The 23,258-nt window shown below is 45.4% G+C and overlaps 1 protein-coding gene across 1 annotated transcript in view; it reads left to right on the top strand.

The window, feature by feature from the left end:
- The window catches only part of VPS33A (VPS33A core subunit of CORVET and HOPS complexes), a 163,787-nt gene extending 143,094 nt beyond the window's left edge, over window positions 1-20,693 (top strand). Inside the window, exons 10-13 of the mRNA XM_078667560.1 lie at window positions 4,950-5,087; window positions 6,864-7,001; window positions 8,251-8,419; window positions 19,784-20,693. Of these exons, the coding sequence (XP_078523686.1) occupies window positions 4,950-5,087; window positions 6,864-7,001; window positions 8,251-8,419; window positions 19,784-19,977 (639 nt within the window). The 3' untranslated portion in view covers window positions 19,978-20,693. The remainder of the gene's footprint in view (window positions 1-4,949; window positions 5,088-6,863; window positions 7,002-8,250; window positions 8,420-19,783) is intronic.
- Window positions 20,694-23,258: the final 2,565 nt, after the last annotated feature.

Here is a 23,258-nt window from a genome sequence, read left to right as displayed (position 1 = left end):
TCAACTGTATTCTTTAGGTCAACCCAGATGGCAAGGGGGGCAGATTCAGTGCCTCTTCCCGGACGGAATCCTGTTTGGAAATCTGAAAGTATGTCATTCTCTTCAATGAATCGTGACATCTGGGCGAACGCTGCTCTTTCTATCAGTTTGCCCAGGAAAGGTCCATTTGTAATGGGTCTGTAGTTGTTGGGGTTCAGCGGGTCCAAGTTTGTTTTCTTCAGTAAAGGGCGTATGTATGACTTTTTTAGTTCTTCTGGAAATAATCCAGTAGTTAAGGAATCATTGATGATTCTTCTTACTGGAATGGCAGCAGAGGTTGTTAAAAGAATTGTCTTGAAAGTTTTTGGCGGACAGGGGTCATAAGGGCTGCCGGCAGGCCTGCTTGCTTTGACCAGGTCCATAAATTTATCGTGTGAGATGTGTTGGAAGGAACGGAGAGGCTTGATTAGAGCATTCTTGGATAGTTGTTTTGTACAAGGGTTAGTGCTGGTGCTTTGTTTCTGTTGTAAGTACGAGTCCAACGTGTCTGCTTTGTCCGTGTAATGATTTGCCAGTTTGTTTGTGAAATCTTGAGTAACAGGATGAGTTCCTTCTAGGCAATTTGGTGTTCGAAATTCATTGAGTATTTTATAGAATTCTTTATTTGCACATTTAGCATTTTGAATTCTATCTGAATAGTACCTTTTCTTAGCTTTTTTGATAGCCGACTTATATAATCTGTTAATTTTTTGAAGGTGAAGTTTGTCTTGTTTGGCGTTTTGTTTTGAGCCAGGTACGTTGCAGCTTTCTAATTTGTTGTTTTATGTCTTTTATTTCTATGTTTCTCCAAGGCGCTTTTTTCCTTTTGTTCTGTTGTATGGTTTTGAGTGGTATCAGGATGTCAAAAGCTTCCTGTAGCCACTCATATAGATTCTGAACAGAATTTATGGTTTCCAGATTTATACTGGATGTTAGTTGTGTTTCCAAGTGTTCCAAATTGAGTTTGTTCCATGGCCGATAGGTGGATGGATGTAAGGTTGTTTTAGGTGAGTCGCTTAGTGTTGTTTTATGTTGGAAAGCAAGCAAGTGGTGGCCTGACCATGTGACTGGAGTTATAGTTTGAAATGTAACTAGTTCAGTATTAGCAAAAATGACATCTAGGATATGTCCAGCGATGTGTGTTGGATTGGGGACAATCTGATGCAGGTTCAATGCGTCTAGGCCAGTGATTATTGTTTTTGGATGTATGATTCATTGTCTACGGTGGTATGAGTAGCGCTATGAAATAAATGACAAATGTAAGAGAGAAGCTGTGGAGATGAAAGGCGCTGTGGGGAAGGAGGCCATGGAGGGAGGGGCTTGCCAAAACAGATTGTCGCTAAAGCTGACCATGCTTTGGGGTATGGTTCCTGCAGATCCTTTACTTTTTATATTGTCTGGTACTTGGCATTTGCTGCAATCCAAGGGTATACTTCGCCTTTTGCTCCTTCTGGTGCAGTTGCTCTTGTTGCATCTTTCAAGGTATTTCACTCCATTTTAGTTTTAAATTACGCATGTGGTTTGTGGCATGAACTTACATCCACATTCTGAACTCAAACAGTGCCCTAAAAAGCGTACAACAATAAATGCCTCCCTCATAATGTTAACGAAAATATTTATGTACCATTGTGTTTATATGTACCATATTTAAAGGCTATGCATTATAATGAATGAAATGCCCACAAATCAATTTAATGAGAGTAAAAGCATGTACATTTGATGTTCCTGGGCATTCGAAAGGCAAGAATCTATTGCCTTGATACATCTTCATAGTGATGAAATGCGTTAGTTGTGCACATTTGTAAGTTACGTAGTGCTTGCTGCCACAGTTTTGCCATTTTGCATCACTATAAACAGATGGAAGTATTACCGAAGTGATTAGCTCTTATTTTCAAATTCAGAAGGCAAAAAGGGGTTTATTTTATTTTTATTTTAGGATTTGTAGAGCGCGTAGCTGCCACAGCGACGAGGCGTCCCAGCGCTATCAGAACCCCGAGGACCAGAGCCATTTAGTGACTAACAAAAGATATACTATGTGCAGGGAAAGAGCCAGGTTTTTAAGGTTTTACGAAATGCCAAGTGATTCGACATTACTCTCCTGGATAAAGGGAGTGAGTTCCAGAGTTTTGCGGCCAGATAACCAAAGTAACGGCCACCGGCCCTCGCTCTCCACATGCGTGGGACGCGGACCAGAGCAAGATCAGCAGACCGAAGCAGGCGTCCGGCTCATAGTACTCCAGCAGATGGAATAGCCCTGGCAGGGCCTGTCGTGCCAGAATCTTGTGAGAGTAACAAAGTGCCTTGAACTCAATACGCCGCTCAACTGGCAGCCAATGGAGTCTAGGAAGCAAATGGGCAACTAAGTGCGATCTAGGCAGAGCAACCAAAAGCCGAGCCGCCGCGTTCTGAGCCCTCTGAAGGCGTTTAATGCTCGCTTTGTTGGTGCCCAAATAGAGACAGCGTAGTCCAGTAAGGACACAATGGATGCCTGGATGATAGTCTGACGCACCTTGGGGGGAAAGAAACCCAGCAGTGGTCTGAGACAACGTAGGAGTCCAAAGCAGGTCCCTGCGACCGCCTTCGACTGTTTCTCAAAGGACAGATTACTATCAAACCATATGCCCAGATTTTTCCCTGCCTCTTTAGGGCGAGGGGCGGGCTTGAGGTGATCCGGCCAGCACTGGTCAGACCACAGCTCACGATGCCTGCCAAAGAGGAGAATCTCAGACTTGCTGGCGTTTAACTGTAAACAGTTAGCCGCCATCCAGTCCGAGATGGCTAAGAGGTCGTCCTTAAACTTGCCCAAATTGTTGACGCACTTCTTCGAGAAGGCAAACACCAATTGGGTATCGTCGGCGTAAGACACCAGGGACAACCCCCTGCTCTTAGCCACCTCTGCTAAGGGTCTGACGTACAAGTTGAACAGCAGGGGACTCAAAACAGAGCCCTGCGGGACTCCCCGATGTAAGGCAGCCTCCCGAGAGTGGTATGGGGGAACTAGGACCTGAAAAGACCGAAACCAGGCCAGTGTCGGGTCTCTCAATCCCACTTCCTTAAGACGTTTCAAAAGGATCTCATGGGAGACCTATCGAAGGCAGCACTGAGGTCCAGAAGGACCAGTGCCGCAGAGTCCCCCCTGTCCAAGCTACCTCTGATGCTGTCTGATTCGGTAAGTAGCGCAGACTCCGTACTATGCCGTGGCCGAAAGCCATGCTGAGTTGTATCGAGAATAGCGTTCTGCTCAAGGAATTCGGCCAGGATAGAATTCACATGGGATTCCACCAATTGGCCAGGAAAGGGAGCTGGGAAATCGGTCGGTAGTTCCCAGGGTCATTTGGGTCCAGTGAAGGCTTTTTTAGTAATGGGACCACTTTGGCGTGCTTCCATCTCCGGGGGACGGAAGCTAAGCTCAAGGATAGATTGACCAGATCAAGGCATACCGGGGAAATTGAGGAGTGTAGGAGGACAGGTGGCAGAGGGTCCGCCGGGGAGCCAGATCTAATTTTAGAACTCAAGGTCTCGTATCCTGGCAGGGTCAGAGGAGGGAATGAGAACAAACTTACTGCCCCTGGGTTGCCAGGTGCACCTAACAGCCCAGCTTCAGAAGGGAAAGACATAGTTGGTAGCCCCCTATAGATCAGCTCCACTTTATTCAGAAAGTAAACCTTAAAGTAAACCTGAAACCAACCTGTGACAGGCTTCAGTTATATCTCTTCCGTGAGTGGCAAATCCATTGAGCTCAGTTCCACTCCTAGAAAGCACAAGTCCTCCATTTTGTTTTTTCTGACCATCTAGAGTTTGTAAAGTTCTCATGCAGACTTCCTCACAACACCCACCAGTTTGCTGTTGACTTTCGCTGGCATGATCCTGTGTTTTGTGGACTTTGGAGAGGTGTAAGAGGGATTCAGCTCCTATGCCATACATGTATTTTACCTCTCAGTTACTGGTAGCAAATTCCATCTTAAGCTGTAACGGGATTTAGAGGCTACGGAACAGGGAGCAGATGGGAATAATGTTGTACTGGATTGACAGCAAGGCGCTTGCGAGGTGTCGGAACCATGTTCCAGCAGTTTTATTATTTATTTTACCTGTAGTTCACTCTAGATACCTCATTGACCCTATCATGAGATAAAATTACTACTTCTACAAAATAATCATAGTAAATGAATCGATTACATCGAAAAAAGTGGCTGTGATGGGAGAGACGTTGTATACAATGGCAACAAAACCTAAATGTAGATATTGTTTGGGTTGATATTAGAACAGAGCGCAGAGAATTGAGTAGTTTCCTTGGTATCGCCAATTGTTGATCAAATGAGGAAACCTAGAGTCGAACTTTAATTTCCTACTTCGACTGTCTGCAGTGTAGCTACTGAACCATGTCTCTTTCCCAATAATTACCATTGTTTGCGGCACTGTCCAAATGATACCAAGACTCACTCATCAGAGGCCCTCTGTGCTGTAGGAATGTGCTGGTTAAGAGAGAAGAGGCGACGGAGCGCAAAGTTGCAGTTGTCACTTTATTTCGCCATAGGGTATGCATTGCCTTCTAGACTACGGGCACTTGAGTATACCTTTCTTTCTGCCTGTGGACTGTTACAGCGCGGTGGATTTTACAGTGTATTCCAATTCCGACTCTGCAATACTCAATGGTTCTGAAGGGCTTCCATCCTGTGCTCTCTACAACTGCACCATCAGAAATTCAGAGTGGGCTATCTAGAGCTTTATCCCAAGGCCCTGCGCTGTTAAAGAACAGCTGGCCAGATGTGTAATTCATCAATGAAGCAAAATGAAACGGGAAATGTATAACATATATAAACTTGAATACCTGATTGGGTAGTTCTGTAACTGGCTTTGGGAACTTTTCTGGGGTGTACGTAGGTGCAATTAAGTAAACAAGTTTGATGGTTTTTAATTTGTTTTTTTTTTAGGTCAACACATACATTGAGGATTGCATCGCACAGAAGCATCCTTTGATAAAGATCTTGAGGCTGGTGTGTCTACAGTCTGTGTGCAACAGTGGACTCAAACCGAAGGTGCTGGATACCTACAAGAGAGCCATCATTCAGGTGAGAGAATCCTCTGAACTAAGGGAGGGGAGAGCTGCAGGACGTCACTTAGGCGAATGTCTTGAATTCTTTGGGCGACCTCTTGACCTTCATGAAATTTCAATTTATTTTTAATGGGTAACCAAAAGTCAAGGAGAATGAGTTTTTTAGGAAAACAAACTGTAATTTGCCTTTGTTGCTGTTTTTCACTGAAATATTTTGCTGGGATAACAAATCCTGAAAACTTAGTCTTTGCAGGCTGGTTTTCCCACACAGATGGGGGTATTTCACCAGAAGTCATATTGGAAAAAATCTAAATTGCATGATTTCTTGAAATTTCAACTAATCTCAATCACAAGAGGAGATTAAACTTGCATTCTTTGATGATTGCATACTTTTTAAATAGAAAATGCATCTGTTTTTGAATATCAGTAAATGTGTGTGTGGCTTATGCATTTCTGAAGATACAAATGATAAGTGCATGCAATTAATCTTACCCAAAGAAAGATCTTTGGTGAAGATTAATGGGGAACATTAATTGCATGCGCCTATCATTTGTAATTAGGTACTGGTACTAAGCACCTGCAAACACAGACACAAATTAAACACTGACTGGATGGCACTGAAATGCAGCAAACTGGTGGCATTTAAACGTGGCTCTGATTTCTGAGATGCAGTGCAATTCAGAGAAGGATGCAACAGATAAGAGCAAGGCAAAACAGATTGCCACATAGACACCCAATCTTTAGCACGGATTGGCAGTGTCGAGTGTACTGCATGAAGCCGTCTCTGATAGACAACTGGAGCTGTCTGTAGCTAGACTGCAAACATCAGTGTGGTATGAGCTTTGCAAAAGTCATAGGACAGAACTATGTAAAGTGGAGGAACTGTAAAATGCATTTGACTTTTTAGTTTAGGAAAAGTGTATTGAGTTCCTTCATGTTTCATATAATTTTCACAACATCTAAATATTTTTACATAGTGGCAGTGCATTGATTGTCATTTCGTAGTTGTTAATTACATTTTTTAATGAAATATTTCCGGTTACATATTAAAAAAATTATTTGATTCATAAAATAGTAAACCAGCGTTAGTATGATTGGTTTACAGATTACAACGTTGTGCTTTGCAGTGGGGGATACAATGATTTGTAAAACATGCACAAGTGTACTTGAGCATCCTATGCAAACTGCCCATTGTGCAAGTCACCCTATCCCTGTAACGCATATGAAGGGTGCACACTTGGTTCCTGCGAATTCACAGAGACTCTAAGCAAATGGAAGAGACTCTAGACCTGTTGGAGCTAGTAGGCTTTGTTACCAGGTACCGGAGACAGAAAAATGGCACAATTTATATTAAGGAGCCTATCTGCATATTTCACAAGACTTTTTACATTGTTAAGATTAAAATTGTAAGAGAAAAAAAAATCTGTTTCAGCGTCAGCCTAGCATCACAGAGTGGCACACACAGAACATTACTTACCTCTGTGGGCTGCACCCATCCTTTTAAGAGTATCTGAAACTGAAAGTGTGAAGAAGAGGAGGGCGCACACAAACCTGCTGCATTCCCTTTTGCATCAGTATGCAGCATTAATTCGCCTTACCATGCCCACATCCCATCCAAATATTAAGCTTTGCGCCTTGGCACATTTCTGCACAATGTGCAATGTTCCCATTTGTGGATCTGCATGTCATTCTTCTATGGTTCTTTAGTGAATCAACTCAAATGTGTGTTGCATTTTTATTGTTTGCTCAATATAGGAAATAACTTGGTTTTATGTCCTTGTATCCCATACAGAATTACGGTTATGAACATATACTAACTTTATACAATCTAGAAAAAGCCGGCCTTTTAAAACCACAGCTCAGCAGTCGAAATAATTACCCCACAATCCGGAAGACGATGCGCTTGTGGACTGATGAAGTCAGTGAGCAGGTGGGTTTGTCATTTTAGCTTTATCTAAAGTAACCATGGCAAATGAGACATGATGATCAATCACGGTGGCGCTAATTTCTTTCACTGTAGCTCAAGATTACTTTCCAGTGGACGTTAGATCAGGATGTATATTACATTATTAAACTTGGTTATATAACACATGTTTACAGTGTGAGGCACGCAGTTTTTGCAGCCCAAATCACTTTCTTTTTCCTCATCCTGCCTCTGCTCTAGTGGCACCTATGTGCTGAAGCAATCCGTAATTACCTAAACCAAAGAGCCTGGGTGTTACAGAGGCAAGTGGTATGATTAGAAGGTCTCCTCAGTAGGTCTCAGCCATCGCAGTCACTGGGATCTGTTTCGGAAAGTTCAGTGCCACCACAATTTGTAACATTGGTATTTGCAAACTGTTCCCTGTCATGCCTTCTGTCTATACAAGTCACCTCTTTTTGTTTTTGTAATACTATCTGCAGCATTTTCTTATGGATTGTACAGTGTTTATCTGTGTTAATTGTTTTGTACTGTGTTTTTCCATAAGAAAGAAACTCCTTTTACATGTGCTTTGTAAAGTAATGTATGGAGTATTACTCTATATATGGACATTAATGAGATGAAGTTACATATGTATACATTTTACACAGATTTTTCACAGATTTTGTATTTTCTTCTTTTTTTTAGGTCTGGCCTTAGCCAAAACCTTTTGATTTTACAAAAATATATAAATAATATTCTTAAAGTGGCTTGCAGCCACCTCTTTTCATCTATTGGTCTGTTGCGTCATTCACATTTTGCTCCCATCGTCTACAGTATACAGCGTTGGGCAAAGGTCATGTTCCTTAGCCACTGTTCAACTTTACTTTGAATGACTGCATTTTGCTCTTTAAAATTAGCTCATCTGCACACAAGCTGGTTCCCTTCAATGCGAGTATGTTAGTTTTTACGTTAGTGTTGCCTTATGTGATGCAACAATTTCCACAAGTTGTGAGCACGGGGCACATTACAACTTTATCAGTTTCTGTTTCATACTAATGCTGTTGTAAATTCTATTTGGAGTGTCATTTATCTGTCTGTTGCTAGCCCACAGCATACCAGATTTCTTTATCTTTATTTCGTTTTCTTCTCTCTTTAATTAAGGTGCAATGTGTCAGTCATTGGATGACTTCACTATGATTTTCAAAATTCTGTTTAAGCTTTGCTTTTTGTTTTGGTGATGACCAAATAATTTGTCTCGGTATTTCTTCCTCCGCAGAATCCAAATGATATCTCCTATGTGTATAGTGGATATGCACCACTGAGTGTTCGTCTTGCCCAGTTGCTCACTCGGCCAGGATGGCGTAGCATTGAAGAAGTGCTGAAGATGCTGCCAGGTCCTCACTTTGAAGAGAGACAGCAGTTACCAGCAGGACTTCAGAAGAAACGTGGGTGTATTGTAATTAACTCTTTTCTGTGGTACCCTCTCTATGAGCGCAAAAACTTAAGTTCCAAATAACACTCCTCCTGCTTGAGCTGCCAGTAGCAATACCAAAGACCTGCCAATACATTTTCATATAGAGATATCTTGTGTCTTTTAGTGACTAGTACCTAGAGTGCTTTTTGAAATAGCTTTGGTGTTTGGTAAATTTCATTTAACTTACGAAGGAGTCATTAAGGATATGTATTCGGGCAATTAACAAGCCCAGGTGACTCAAGTGTGTGTGCCACTGGGTTTAGATACGGTCAGACTGTTGTACTTCATTTTCTGGTGAATCCAATATAATACGGCTTAGTGGCTAGCAACATCGGCATGAGGCTGATATGATATCAAAATAAAAGAAACAAATTAAGTCCCATCCTAAGGTTTTTGATTGATAAGTCTTACATCTTCTCTAGTAAAGAATTTGAGGTATGCTCTCAGGAAACTGAGAATAGTGCACAATAGAATCGTGTTCTTACGTGCTTGTTTAAGACCATTAGGTTCTTTCAGATGAGGCTCCTGAGATTGTTTTAATTAAAAACTCATATGGGAGGTTTATAATTGGACTTTCCCAAGCCGTATAGTCCAGCTTCACATAAACAAGTAAAAAATAGTATCAAAATTGGGGGGGGGGTTGGTTCCCTCTGCATTTCTAGCATGTTCGGGGGGGGGGCGAGAGGCACTCTGCCATGTTTGGGGGTGGGTAGTTCTAAATCCACAGGCAGGGGAGCAGGGTGGGGGGAGGCTAGGGAGATTGGGGAGGAGAGGGGAGTTGGGGGGAGATTGTTGTTGTTGCCACAGTATTGATCAACGAGAATGTTTCTTAGTCAAGGATCTGAAGGAGAGATTTCGTTGTAAATGTAACGAGACATATTGTTTTATTTTTTATGGTTCGTTTTTAAATGACTAACTGATCCCGTTCTCTGCAGGATGTGTAAGATATTGTTGACCCGATTTCCGATCTGTACTACGATGTTCATTTCATTATTTGATGGTGGTTGATCGTGATTCAGTGCTCTCTGTCCTCACCTGGAATGTAAATGGGCTGGGAGATAAAATAAAGACTGGAGTAGTTCAATAATACCTAAAACGACAATCCCCGGACCTGGTTCTCTTGCAGGAAACCCACTTAGTTGGTAATACATGGGCGGATTCTGCTGGACGATTCGCAGTTGTTGAGGCTCAGTGGGAGGGGTGAGCCTTAAATATAGTTTGTCTATTTGCCGCCGGCGTTGGGTAAGGCGGCTTAGTAGAGCTAGGCCGGGTGCTAACGGATCTTCCAGACGGGGTCTTACTGATGGGGGGTGACTATAACATGACAATGAACGACTTAACGGACAGACACCCCAAAAGACAAGGTATGAGGCAGAACGAGCTTATGACGGACTTTACCACGGCGCTGGGGCTTTCAGATGTAGGGCGAGAGTTGCAAGGCGATCCTATAGACTTTACTTACTTCTCTAGTGTACATGGCAGTCTCTCCCGGATTGATTACTTTCTAACGTATGCAGCCTCGGTGAGTAACTTCAGGCGGCCCAGGACATACCCTCGAGGCCTATCGTTTCACTCCCCAGAGGGAATAGATTTTACACATGGTGACCGACAGCAGAGTTGCACCATAGTCATTAATCCATGGCTGCTCAAAATCCCAGATATTAGAGAGGGACTTGGTGTGCAGACTGGATATTTTCTAGAAGTAAATCTGGGCTCCGTAGCGTCAGCGCAAACGATCTGGGAAGCTTATAAAGTGGTTATGAAGGGGTATGCCCTCTAGCTGAAAACGCAATATGTTGCAAAACGGCGTGAGATTTTGACACAGCTAGAGGACGCACTTTGAAAACTTGAGGCGGAATATGCACTTCCTCCTACGGATGAGAAACTGCATGGCCTGACGCTCAAGAAGGAGGAGTACAAACTGAAAGCCCGAAAACATATGTTAGCTAAACAGGCGGCTACCCATCATCGGTTATATGAGCTGGGAGACAGGGCAGGGAAGACGCTGGCATGGCTGGAGAGGAAGGAACAGGGTTCAAGGTGGGTGCCCAGATTGCAGACGCCTAGCGGTGTAGCTATATCTCTCCCGGATGAAATGGCAGAGGCATTTTCTGACTACTTCGAAAAAGTATATTCGCCTTCGGCCATATATACCGCGGAAGAGTCGCATCAACTTTTGGCGGAGTGTGAAGTGCTGATTCTTTTGGACGAAGACAGGGAGTTCCTAGAAGCGGATCTCTCTGATGAGGAAATCCGTAGAGCCATTGGCCAAATTAAATCGGATAAGGCGATGGGGTAAAATGGCACCCCGGTGGAGTTTCTTAAGGTAGTGGTCTCCCAGATGGTCCCACATCTGCGGGGAATGTATCAGGAGAGCTGAGAAAAGGGAACTCTACCCCCAGATCAACGGCTGGCAAGCATTGTCGTTATACATAAGGCTAGTAAACCGGTGGAAGATTGCCGTTCCTATAGACCGATTTCTCTCATTAATGTAGAGGCGAAAGTTCTGGCGAAAGCGCTTGCTACGCGCTTAGGGAAAGTGATATCCTCCCTGGTACACCCGGACCAGTCGGGCTTTATGCCAGGACGGAATACAGCTCTTAATATCCGTCGACTTCACAACGTGCTGGCTCGACAGAAATACCTAGAAGAAGATGCAGTCATATTATCCCTTGACGCTTCCATGGCTTTTGATTCAATTGAATGGTCATATATGTTTGGGGTCTTGGAGAGAGCGGGATTAGGCCCTAAATTCATGCGATGGGTGCGGCTACTTTATACTGACATATTGGGACAAGTTAGAGTGAACAACTAAACATCCAGACGGTTCTCTCTCCGCAGAGGCACCAGACAGGGTTACCCTCTGTCGCCATTGTTGTTTGCGCTTATGTTGGAACCTTTGGCGGCGTGGATACGGCGGGATGTTATGACCAAGGGTCTGCGGTGGTCCCATGATTGTGAAGATAGAATATCACTCTACGCAGATGATATAGTGTTATATCTTGCGAACCCTTACAGGTCCATTCATATGGCCCTTAACATTTTTACCAATTTTGGAAAGTATTCTGGATATGCTATTAATTGGGGCAAGTCAGTATTATACGTGCTTCATGGACAGACCCCACGTCTTCCAAAAGACTGTGCCCTGATGGTTGCGGAGGAGGTTGTAGATACTTGGGGATCTTGGTCACGCCAGATCCGGCCCTCTTTTATGGTCGCAATTTAGCACCCTTGTTGACACGATTGCGAGCAGATGTCCAACATTGGAGATCCCTGCCATTGTCACTGATTGGCCGTGCTGCACTCTTTAAAATGCTCGCTCTTCCGTGGTTTTTATATATTTTACAAAATTGCCCACATTGAGTTCCAGATGCCTACTTTAACGCGGTGGAAGGGGAGGTGCGTACACTGCTATGGGATGGAAAGGCTCCAAGGATAGCGCTTCAAAAACTAATGAGGGGATGGTATGATGGAGGCATCGCGTTACCTGATATACGGCTGTACTACTGGGCCTCGCAATTGGTGACTGTAAATAGGTGGCGATACGCCCCACAGGATGATCCGGCATGTGCTTTAGATAGATATCAGATGGATAGAGCTGGCTATCTTGGAGCACTTTACTCTGGTCCACGGAGAAAGTGGTTTGTAGGCCCCACTCAACACACGCTGCAGATATGGAGACTGGCCAACTCCCGTTTGGGTTGGGCAGACAGGCTCACTAGAATGACGCCGTTGTGGTATTCACAAAAACTGGGTATGCTCTGACATCATCCGGGATTCGATAAATGGGACATGATTGGTATTTCGACGGTGGGCGAACTGGTTAAGAAGGGTAGGATTGAGGAGGAGCTACGCGCGCATCCGAGATGGCTGCATGAGCACAGGGCTTCCGAGTCCCTCGCTGCCCTCCGCATATATCCTGAAAGACATCCTGACTTTGACTACGGGTTCTTGAAGATGAACCTCAGCTGACACCTTAGCTGTTTTCAAAATTTCATTTGGACTTCGGGATTCGCAGATACGCCGATCGGAGTTTTTGCTACGGCGACACCGGGAGCTGGCACGCCAAGACGCCGGGGAGTAGTTGAACAACAACGGCCTGAGGGGCTACCCCTGTTGCCCTGAGTTGACTTTCGTTTTCGTGTTTGGCCTCTGGCCTCCTCTGATTGCGTGATTGCCTCGCGCCCCCACCGAGGTCTAGCCTAACTCTGCTTCTTTATTATACGCCAGCAGTCGTGAGGGCTTGGGTGTTGGGCTGAGCTGATGCTTTTGCCCTTTCCGCCCACTTTCGTGATCTTCAGTGGTCTGGTGGTGAGCGGCCATTTTCACCAGGTCTCGCGGGCCCCTTCGGGGCTCACCATTCAAAATGACTACCAGGCCTGACAACGAGAAGCGGAAGACTAACACACCTCTACGTGGGGGACCGATTCAAACCAATGTCATGGATCGCTATACCCAACCCAAGGGGTCCCCCGGTAGCACCAGCCGAGCTTTGGAGGGCCCCAATGACGACCCGACTGCGTTGACCGAATTGACTCTGCAGGATGTCATGGGCGCCATTGCCAACATGAAGGCTTCCATTGGTCAGCAATATGAGGCTCTCGCTCTCAAAATTGACACTGTAGCAGTTGATGTTACTTTGATCAGGGCTGATTTGTAGAAGACCAATGAAAGGGTCAAGTCTCTAGACCTGAAGACTTCTAGCCTCACGACCGATGTGTCTGATCTGCAGACGGAAGTTGGAAACTTGCGCTCCTCCAACGATCTCATGGCACGTCGACTGGAGGATTTTGAAAACAGGGCCCGACGCAACAACATACGCCTTATTGGGGTCCCTGAAAGTTCTGGTACTCTGGCAACGGATCTCCTTGTGGAAGACCTCGTCTTGAATCATCTTGCCCCTACAGGCCTGAGTAAATTCTTTGCCGTGGAGCATGCCCATCGAGTGCCTCGGTGAGTTTCTACCCGGACTTCACTCAGCTTGTTCAGAGGCAAAGGATGGGGTTTCATGGAGTGAAGCGAAGGTTGAGAGACTTGAGCCTGAAATATGCAATGCTATTTCTAACCAGGCTGCGTGTCGAATACGAAGACCGGACTTTCTTCTTTGATCGTCCTGATGGAGTTAGTGACTGGCTGGATACCCTTCCCAAACAGACTGACTCAACCGGGCATCCGGGTGGAGCCGAGTGCGGCGTATCGGAACAAGAGTGACATTATGATTCCTGATTTCTGAACACTTCACATGTTATTCGGCTGGGTTCGATACTTCTTCTATTACTCGGTTCTATTGCTGTATACCCGAGGGTGGCGGGGGGGTGGGACTCTTTCCTCCTCAGGGGTTTCTTTTTGTAGACTAGTTTAATGATAGGGCGACAGGCACACTGCAAGTTGGGGTGGCTTTTGCGTCTAACACAGGGGTTCAGTGTGGGGGGCGTTGTAACAGGTTCTAATTGGGGGGTTCTTGGGTGTTTGTGAGTTTCCTTCAAGGCAACATATCTTTTTTCTTCCTGATCTGGTCATTGTGTTCGTCATGGGGTGGATTCAGCACTTCTTTCCGGGATGGGGGGTAATGGGTTGAAACTAATGTGTTGGAATGTCAATGGGTTGGGGGATAGGATTAAACGGGGTGTGGTGTTACAGTTATTGCGACGCCTCTCCCCATATATTGTGTTATTGCAGGAAACGCATCTGGTTGGGAACATGTGCCATGCCATGAATCGGCGAGGGTATCGTCTTGTGGCACACTCTGGCTTTACCTCTGGTTCTAGGGGTGTGGGTATCCTCGTCAGGTCCTCCCTCCCTTTGGCAATCGATGATGTGATTCTTGACGACAGGGTGCGCTACGCTGCTCTCACTGGTAGATGGGAGGGGAGGACTGTCTCATTTGTTACTGTATATATCCCGCCGGGTCTACAGACCTCGACTTTTGTGGATCTTGGGCGTGTAGTACTGGGGCTCCCAGATGGCATCTTGGTGATGGGCGGAGACTTCAACTCTGTTTTGTCTGGTAACGTGGATCGCTACCCTCCCAGGGATCTTATCAGGTCGCAATCCTGGTTGAGTGGGTTCTTGGAGACACTGGGTCTGGTAGACTGTTGGAGGTTGCTGCACCCGGATCAGGTGCAATACACCTTCCACTCTGGAGCCCATGGCAGTCTGTCCAGACTCGACTATGTTCTGGTGCCGGCGGCGCTGTCCTCCTCCATCAGGGAGGTGAGGCACCTCGCCCGGGGTATATCCGATCACTCCTCATTGTGGCTTAGCATGGATACTACTATGAGTAGTGAGGGACGAGTCGCCGCAATCAACCCCTGGTTTTTTCGCAATCCCAAGACCCGTGCTGAGTTGATGAAATCCCTCGATCATTATTTTGTTGAAAATGTGGGGTCTGTATCATCTGCTGTATCGTTGTGGGAAGCTTTTAAGACTGTGATACGTGGGCAGGCTTTATCTCTAATCGCTAACGCCAAGAAAAGTAAGCATGAAGAGGTGGTCCGTTTGGAGGCGGAGATAGCCGAGCTGGAGAGTGACTTGGAGCTCGGAGTGTCCCGTGCCAAGCTTCATTCCCTCAGCCTCAAACAATTAGATTATAGGATCCTGGTTACAGATGCTGCGAAGGTCATGAGCAGGGAACAGCAGGGCAGACTGTATGATGTTGGGGATAAGGCGGGTAAATTGATTGCGTGGCTGGACAAGAAAGAAAGGGCGAGTCGTGTAGTTCCTGTGATTGAGAACCTTGACGGAGTGTGCGTGACTGACCCGGCTGAAATTGTTGAATGCTTTGTGGAGCACTTCCGAACTGTGTATGCTCCGGTCTCTGACAGACCGGAGGAAGACTCTCATTTGTTGCTCCGCGATATTACTTTGCCATGCCTGTCTGAGGCTGACAGAGACCTGATGGACGCGTCGCTTTCTGCTGATGTGGTGGCTACTGCCATTCGTTCAGTCCGCTCTGGCAAGGCCATGGGTCCCAATGGTCTGCCCATTGAACTGTATAAATTGTGTCCGGACAAAATGGCTCCGTATCTTCGCGATATGTTTCTAGAGTCGCGATACACTGGCTCCCTTCCACGTGACCAGCGTCTTGCTAATATCGTGGTTATTCATAAGGAGGGGAAGCCACGGGATCGCTGTTCATCTTATAGACCAATCTCGCTTCTAAACGCTGAACCGAAAATTCTTGCCAAGTTATTAGTTAACCGCCTGACGAATGTTATCAGCGATCTGATCCATCCGGATCAGTCCGGTTTTATCCCGCACCGTAACACAGCGCTCAACCTGCGGCGCTTGCACGGTGTTCTCGCGAGGGCGGCGTTTTTTCGTGAGCCGGCCATCTTGGCTTCCTTGGATGCTACGATGGCCTTCGATACGCTAGAGTGGCCTTATCTCTGGGCCGCTCTTGTGAAATTCGGATTCGGCCCCGGGTTCATCGGCTGGGTGAAATACTTGTATGCGGAGCCACTAGCGCAGGTGGTTGTGAATGGTCATGTCTCTGCCTCTTTTGTCCTCGGGAGGGGCACGCGGCAGGGCTGCCCGTTGTCACCACTGCTTTTCGCGCTTGCCCTTGAGCCGCTGGCCGCCTGGTTGCGCTGGGAGCCCTCGATTAGGGGGATCCAGTTGTCCCCGGACTTCGAGGATCGCGTCTCGCTCTATGCGGATGATATCTTGTTGTACCTTACGTCCCCTCGAAAATCTCTGAATGTTTTGTTCGATGTGCTTACTTCGTTTGGGAAGAACTCGGGCCTCGTGATCAACTGGGCTAAATCCTGTGTATACGTGCTCTCGGGCGGTTCCCCTCCTTTGCCTCGCAGGTGCCCCATTCGGGTCTCTCCGACGGGCTTTAAGTACTTGGGGATTTTTATATCTTTGGACCCCGTGGCTCGATATGAACGTAATCTGCTCCCTCCTCTTCAGAGATTGAGACTTGATGTTGTGCGCTGGCGCGGGTTGCCTCTATCACCGCTCGGGCGCGCAGCCCTTTTTAAACTGATGTCCCTGCCGCGGTTTTTGTACGCGCTTCAGAATACGTTCGATATTATTCCGGCGAGCTTCTTTCGAGAGGTTGAGAGCCTGCAGAGACGGTTAATCTGGAATGGGCGTTCCCGTATTGCCCTCGCTAAACTCACTCTTCCCTGGTATGACGTGGGTATAGCGCTGCCGGATATTAGGCGTTAATATTGGGCCTCGCAGCAGAGTGCGATCAATCATGCAACGTAGGCTCCAGCTCCTAACCCGGCATTCGAAATGGATAAGTATTTGCTACCGGGAGGGGACTACAGAAGGGCGCTCTACTCCAAGGCGGCGGGCAAGAATTTATCTGGACCTACCAAGATTGATGTACGCGTGTGGCATGATGCGAATGAGTCTGTGGGATGGAGATATCGATAGACTCGTGCGATCCCGTTGTATGCTTCTGAAAGGTTGGGATGTTTCTGGAAAACGAAAGGGTTTGAAAAATGGGATATGATTGGTATTAGCAGCGTGGGCGATCTTTGGGTCAAGGGCAAAATCAAGACCTTTGCAGCATTAAAGACAGAATATGAATTGAGTGACAGGGAATTTTTCCAGTATGCACAGATTCACCATGCTTTAAATTCGGTTCTCCCTGCGGGTACCGTCATCCCCGAGTCCTCCCCCCTTGAAGATAGGGTCCTTGACGGCCACGTCCCCGACAGTACCATTTCCTTGATATATAAGAAGTTGATCAATACCCGGGTGGATCTGCTGGTGCGTCTCAGGGAGGTTTGGATCGGTGATGGTTTGGAGCTGGATGACGAGGATTGGCAAGCTGCATTATCCTCGCCTAAAGAAGTTGCGATTCCTGCCCGTCTCCGACTCGTTCAGCTCAAAATCTTACATCGTGCATATATTACTGGTCCGCACTTGATTCGTATGGGTTATTCCTCAGATGGGTTATGTAAGCGTGGTTGTGGGATGCTTGGAACTTTCCTCCATATACTTTGGGAGTCTCCGGAGGTGGTGACGTTCTGGAATAGTGTGCATGCCGTGATGGGAAGGGTCACGGGAGTGGTGGTGTTGCCCGAGGCCAGACGCTGCCTGTTAAATGTGTGGGAGCCGAATGATTATAGTGTGGCCCAGACGCAGTGGGCGACCCTTGGGAATATGATCGCTAAAAGGGATATTGCTCAGTTGTGGGGCTTCCAACGGCCGCCCACGGTATCGGTATGGAAGGAGAATATGGATTGGTGTATGTTCAGAGAGAAGACTGTGTATGTGGCGCGGGGCAAACCTAGGAAATGGAATAGCATCTGGAGCCAATGGAACGCATACCGTGGAAATATATGTACGCCTCCATTCGTGGAAAACCCTGAAGTCCCCCTGATCCGACATTCCATATATTGCGTGCTTTCTGTTATTTCTAATTTGTTTCCCCGCTGGCCCCCTCCCCACACCATGTTCCATTGATCTATTGTGTAACATCGTGCCTAGGTGTCCTCCTCCGTGAACACATGTCCATGTACACTGTTTTTTTTGCCTTGTATGTTGTTTTTTCTTCTTTTAATAAAAAAAATTATAAAAAAAAAAAAGAAGGGTAGGATTCTTCGTTTTGAAGAATTACAGAAGACTTACCGATTGGCGCCCAGTGAGGCCTTTCGCTATCCGCACATAAGACATGCTTTGATGGCGGTGTTTCCTAGCTGGGTAGACATACCGGAGTCCTCTCCTTTGGAGGACCGTCTGTTAGATGGACAGCTGCACACCAAGGCGGTCTCCCTCACCTATAGGAAACTTAGCAATAATATGCCAGACTCTTTCGGACAGCTCAAGGAGAAATGGTAAAGGAACCCAGGTGTAATTGAGGGTGAGGATTGGAGGCAAGCGCTAATATCTCCCAGAGAGGCTGCCATCACACTTAGATTCCGCCTTATTCAACTCCGTATCTTCCACGCTCATATCTGACTGGGATTACTCTAGCAAGGATTGGGTCTAGGCCAGACGATCTCTGCTTCAAGGGCTGCAGGCAGCCACCCAACTTTTACCATATGATATGGGAGTGCCCAATGGTGCAAAGCCGATGGGACAGAATCACAACACACATGCATTCTGCCCTGGGAAAGACACTTACCTTGACGCCACGACTGGGCCTGCTAAACATATGGGAGGCAACGGATCTTACAGAGACGGAAAAACAATTTGCAACGCTGGGCTTCACGTTATTTAAAAGAGAAATTGCTTGGGGTTGGGGTGGAGTGAGGCCACCTGAAGTAGCGGTATGGAAGAGGGAACTCGATTCTCCACACGCCAAATACCTACCACAGCCGACCCATTGTCCTCCCCAACGCTGATCACACGCCCATAGTCACTATTCAATAGCACCCACGCACCCCCACTGCATTGATGCACCCTCAACTCAACACGCACACCACATTTCCAAATCAGATGACCATAACCCCCCTTTCCTTCTCCCCTTTTTTTCCCTTCATTGTTTATCTTGTAATGTCATCTCCTTTGTTGCGCCAACACGGTTGGAACATTTGTGATGAACCATTGTCATGATGTATGAAGCGGAGAACTACTGTATTGTGTGACGCGCCCCGCGAACATGACAGACATCTCTGAGATGTGGTAATATGTATGATGTAACATTCATGTTTTCGTTTCTCCTGTGAATTCAATAAAGGATATTTAAATAAAAAAAATGGAACAGGGAACTCGATAAATGTATGATAGCTGAGAAAGAAGTGTTTATCGCAAGAGGGTGCCCAAAGAAATGGGACAGGAAGTGGTCCAAATGGAATTTGTACAGAGGAGAGATATGTGTGTCCCCTGTGGTGGAGTTAGAACTGCGGAAAACTAGGGATAGGGAGCAAAAAATGTAATTTATATGTCTGAGTGAATTTAATTGTCAATGTCATACCAACTGTACCCTGCACTATGGTGCCACTGCATCCCCAATGCTTTGCCTTTCTTTGTTTTAAGGAACAGTTAATAGGAATTACAATTTCAGTACATTTATGTATTACATAGAAAAGGGTATCTAACACTTTTTTGATTTTATTAGCCGCATAAGTTGAGCTTCATGTGGACTAAACAAAAATGCTATTTGCAAAAACATTTACTCTATGCAAAACAGTGGTCGCCTTCTATACGGACTTTTGCAGTCACGTTGTAGTGGATGTAACGTAAAAATGTAACCCTCTTATTTTTTTTTAATGTGTTTGTTCTATAAATACTGTATAGCCCCGATGAGGATTGTGATCGCGCGATACAAACAATTACACCGGAATCTATTGCATATTTTTTAGCTCTAACTACATTCTGAACAGATTTTGTTCACATTTGTGTAATTATGCCATGTTCTATGATTTTGCAGGTCAGCAGGGAGAGAACAGGGTCACCCTGGTGTTTTTCCTCGGAGGAGTGACTTATGCCGAAATTGCAGCTCTGCGGTTCCTCTCTCAGATGGAAGACAGTGGGACAGAGTACATAATTGCCACCACCAAGTTGATCAATGGAACAAGCTGGATAAAATCGGTCATGGAGAAACTGGAGGCCGCACCTTTCTAAATTCTGGAGAGCAAAGAAGGCTTGTTTCTGAGGAAGAGATTGCGGTACGGTCTTCTCTTTCTGTCGTTGGGGCTTATAAAGGTTTATAGACCCACAGCTCACCAGAAGATGTGGATGGAATAAGGTCCAGAGTTGGAAGAACAACCTCGAGCGATGGGCTTTGCTTCAAACTACCTTTTTCCATCTGTACAGCAGTGATGAAGATCTAAGACAGTTCAGTGAAAACATCCAAGGTTAGAAGATTGATCCTCACTTCAGGAAATCGGTGCTGCGAGTCTCACTTTGCACGCAGGAAGCTGCCTGTCGGTCTTGAACATCGCTGATAATATTAGACTTTTGGCAGCACAAATACCATAGCGACACTTAAAAAGAATGTTAAGGCAGCATGGGTGACTGTCCTGATTGCAGGTGTTGTTATAATCTCGGTTACTTATGGTGAAACACCCTGGTGTGCATTTCCTGCTTCGCTGGCCTTGAGCAGCGGGATACATGCCTTCATGATGTTACATTTCCAGCAGTTGTATCTGTAGCAACAACTGTTGTGCCAGTGTCAGGTATGAAGGACTCTGCTTTGAAACAGAAGGCTAAAAATAATTGTGCACAGATATTTGCTTGGCATCGGTGTGTAAATATCCACACCAGGTATAATGTCCATTAGCCTCTCATCTCATGTTCAAAGAAATAATGCATTTCCAATTAAATTGAAACACAAAGTTGCTAAGTTTTGCTTTTTTTTTAATCTTTGGAGGCTGTGCCTATGTATTCAAATAAATGCTTAAAGTGCGGCTAAGTGGGGGCCAGTTCATCTTGCATGCTATTGGCTTGCTGTTTCCTGGTTTGGTGATTTCAAATACATACGTTTTTACATACGTACAGTGATGGCTGTGAACTAGAGCACATTCTGAATCAGGGCCTGCTAAACTGCGCACATCTGCTGTTGACTTTTATCTTCATTTTGAGTCTGTTGTTGTGTGGCCATCAGCTATGCCTGCAATAGATTAATCTCACCGCCAAGCGATTGATTTGAGAACAGGTGAACCTCTCTCTTACCAACCTAGCACTAAAGCTAGTGGTTGGTTGGTAAGTAGATATTGGGCACCAGTGTCTTTGAGACTTGCTAAACTTTTTTCTCAGAGTTCCATCACGTGCAGGCGTTTGTCCACACTCTCTGTGTAGGTTGCTATTAAATTGCAATACGTTATTGTTGACCGAGGTGTGGTCCATGATAAAACTACCTGTTTGCACAACTTTTGAGAAAGATAAATTCAAAATTAGGATGGGAATTGTGGCCTAATGCCCAGATCTGCCGATTTTAAAACTGGGGAAAACGGTTCGAGTCCCAGTGTTTGCTCAACATCCTGTGATTCTGGGCAAATCACTTAATCTCCCCTAGACTAGAAAGATTGAATGATACTTTGTTTAATGTAATCTGGTTCTCATGTAGAGCTCCAGTGCACCTGGACCAGCTATTTAACACTGCAAAAAAGAAAAAAATCCTCTACTCGGACCACCACTTGTTGTCTAGAATATAATCAAATTATGTAGGAGCATGCTAGTAAGCATGCGAAAAGGTTGATCATGAATTCTAGAAAACATACGAAAAGTAATGGAGATGTTCGAACCTCTGGTTCTTAGCAACTGCTGCTTTGATTTTCATACTCTCTGAATAGTATTCCATTACTTCCCTAGTTCATTTGTTTTACCGCAGTGGCCGCTCTAACCCTGCTCCACAAATAGCTTTTTTATGTCCGTAATAAATTAAATTTAGATTTGAAACGGTGACTTGCACAAAAATGTTCTTGTGCTGCTGCATTGCATTTGTGCCTGAAATAGCCTACTTTGTGATCTATTTTTAATGAGTGTACTAAATATGTACCTAGCTTTGAAAAGCTAAACATTTGAGGTTTTCATCTGCATCTGGGAAAGGAGAGTACGCTAATAGAATATAAAAAGCTGATCATGAGATAAAAAAGTCACTATTTTACCCAAAAGATATCTGACTCGAAAAACTCGAGTAAGGAACTGTTTAATACAGTGAAAAAATTGGCCAAACTCCCAGATACACCCCAAAGATTAGAAAATCCTGAATTCTGCAACACGATAGGTGAATTCTTCGCCAATAAGGTGGAAGAGGTTTATAAAACGTTTAGAGAACACCCATTCAAATCAACAAAAACAATTCTATCATCAGATGTAACCCAGCTAACTAACCTGCCAACGTTTTGCTTTCCCCCCCATCGAAAGAGCAGGTTAGTCAAGCCATTGGAGCTACAAATTCAGGGGCCCATCAGATCCCTGCCCACCAAAAATTCTTCACACTTATTCAGAGATCATTGGAGAGCAATTCAGGAAAGTCTTCATAGAAATCATCCAGAAAGGCACTTATCCTGAGGCATGGAAATATTCCTCCATTAGACCAGTATTAAAAAAGCTAATTTGGACCCAACAGCTCCAAAGAGCTACAGGCCAATATCTAGGATCCCTTTTGGGGCCAAGGTGCTGGAAAGACTAATCAATGGTCAGATTACGTCCTTCATTGCTCAGGGTGAACTGCTAGACCACTCCCAATATGGTTTTAGGGAAGGCCACGGAACTGAGACTGCTCTGGTTAAGGCCGCTGAAGTGTTAAGAATAACGCTGGATGAGGGTAAGAAAGCCGCCTTGATTTTATTAGATCTATCGGCGGCCTTCGACACCGTAAATCACCAAATTCTGATTAAAAGACTGGTTGATTTAGGATTCCAGGGGAGCGCCATCAAGGTCCTGACGTCATTCTTAGATAATAGGACATTTAGGGTGGAAATGGACGGACATACCTCCAAAGCTTTCAATCTGTCATGTGAAGTCCCTCAGGGCTCATCCATAAGCCCTACCCTTTTTAATATTTACGTAGCCCCGTTGGCAGAGATTATCAGACAATGTGGATTCTCGGTCATATCATACGCCGACGACATGCAGGTGGTAATCTCGGTGTCAAACAATGTAGAGGAGACGGCGGAACGCTTCAGTAACTGTATGTTACAGATCAACAGCTGGATGCAGAATAACTGTCTTAAATTGAACAGCGAAAAGACGGAAGTCCTTTTACTGGGTAACAAAACCTCTTTCTGGTCCCCACTCTGGTGGCCAGAGGAATTGGGCGACTGCACACGACCAGTGTCAGAAGTAAGAAATTTGGGGGTCATGTTCGACCAAAGATTGACCTTTGAGTGTCAAATTAATAAACTAACATCGACTTTTTAGGGAATTCTTAGTCATAAGAAAGATCCGCCCATTCATAC

This window comes from Lissotriton helveticus, chromosome 11 (genome assembly GCF_964261635.1).
Source record: "Lissotriton helveticus chromosome 11, aLisHel1.1, whole genome shotgun sequence".
In the NCBI taxonomy this organism is placed as follows: domain Eukaryota; kingdom Metazoa; phylum Chordata; class Amphibia; order Caudata; family Salamandridae; genus Lissotriton; species Lissotriton helveticus.
Note: the sequence above shows the minus strand (reverse complement) of the source record. Positions and strands in the feature narration are given on the sequence as shown.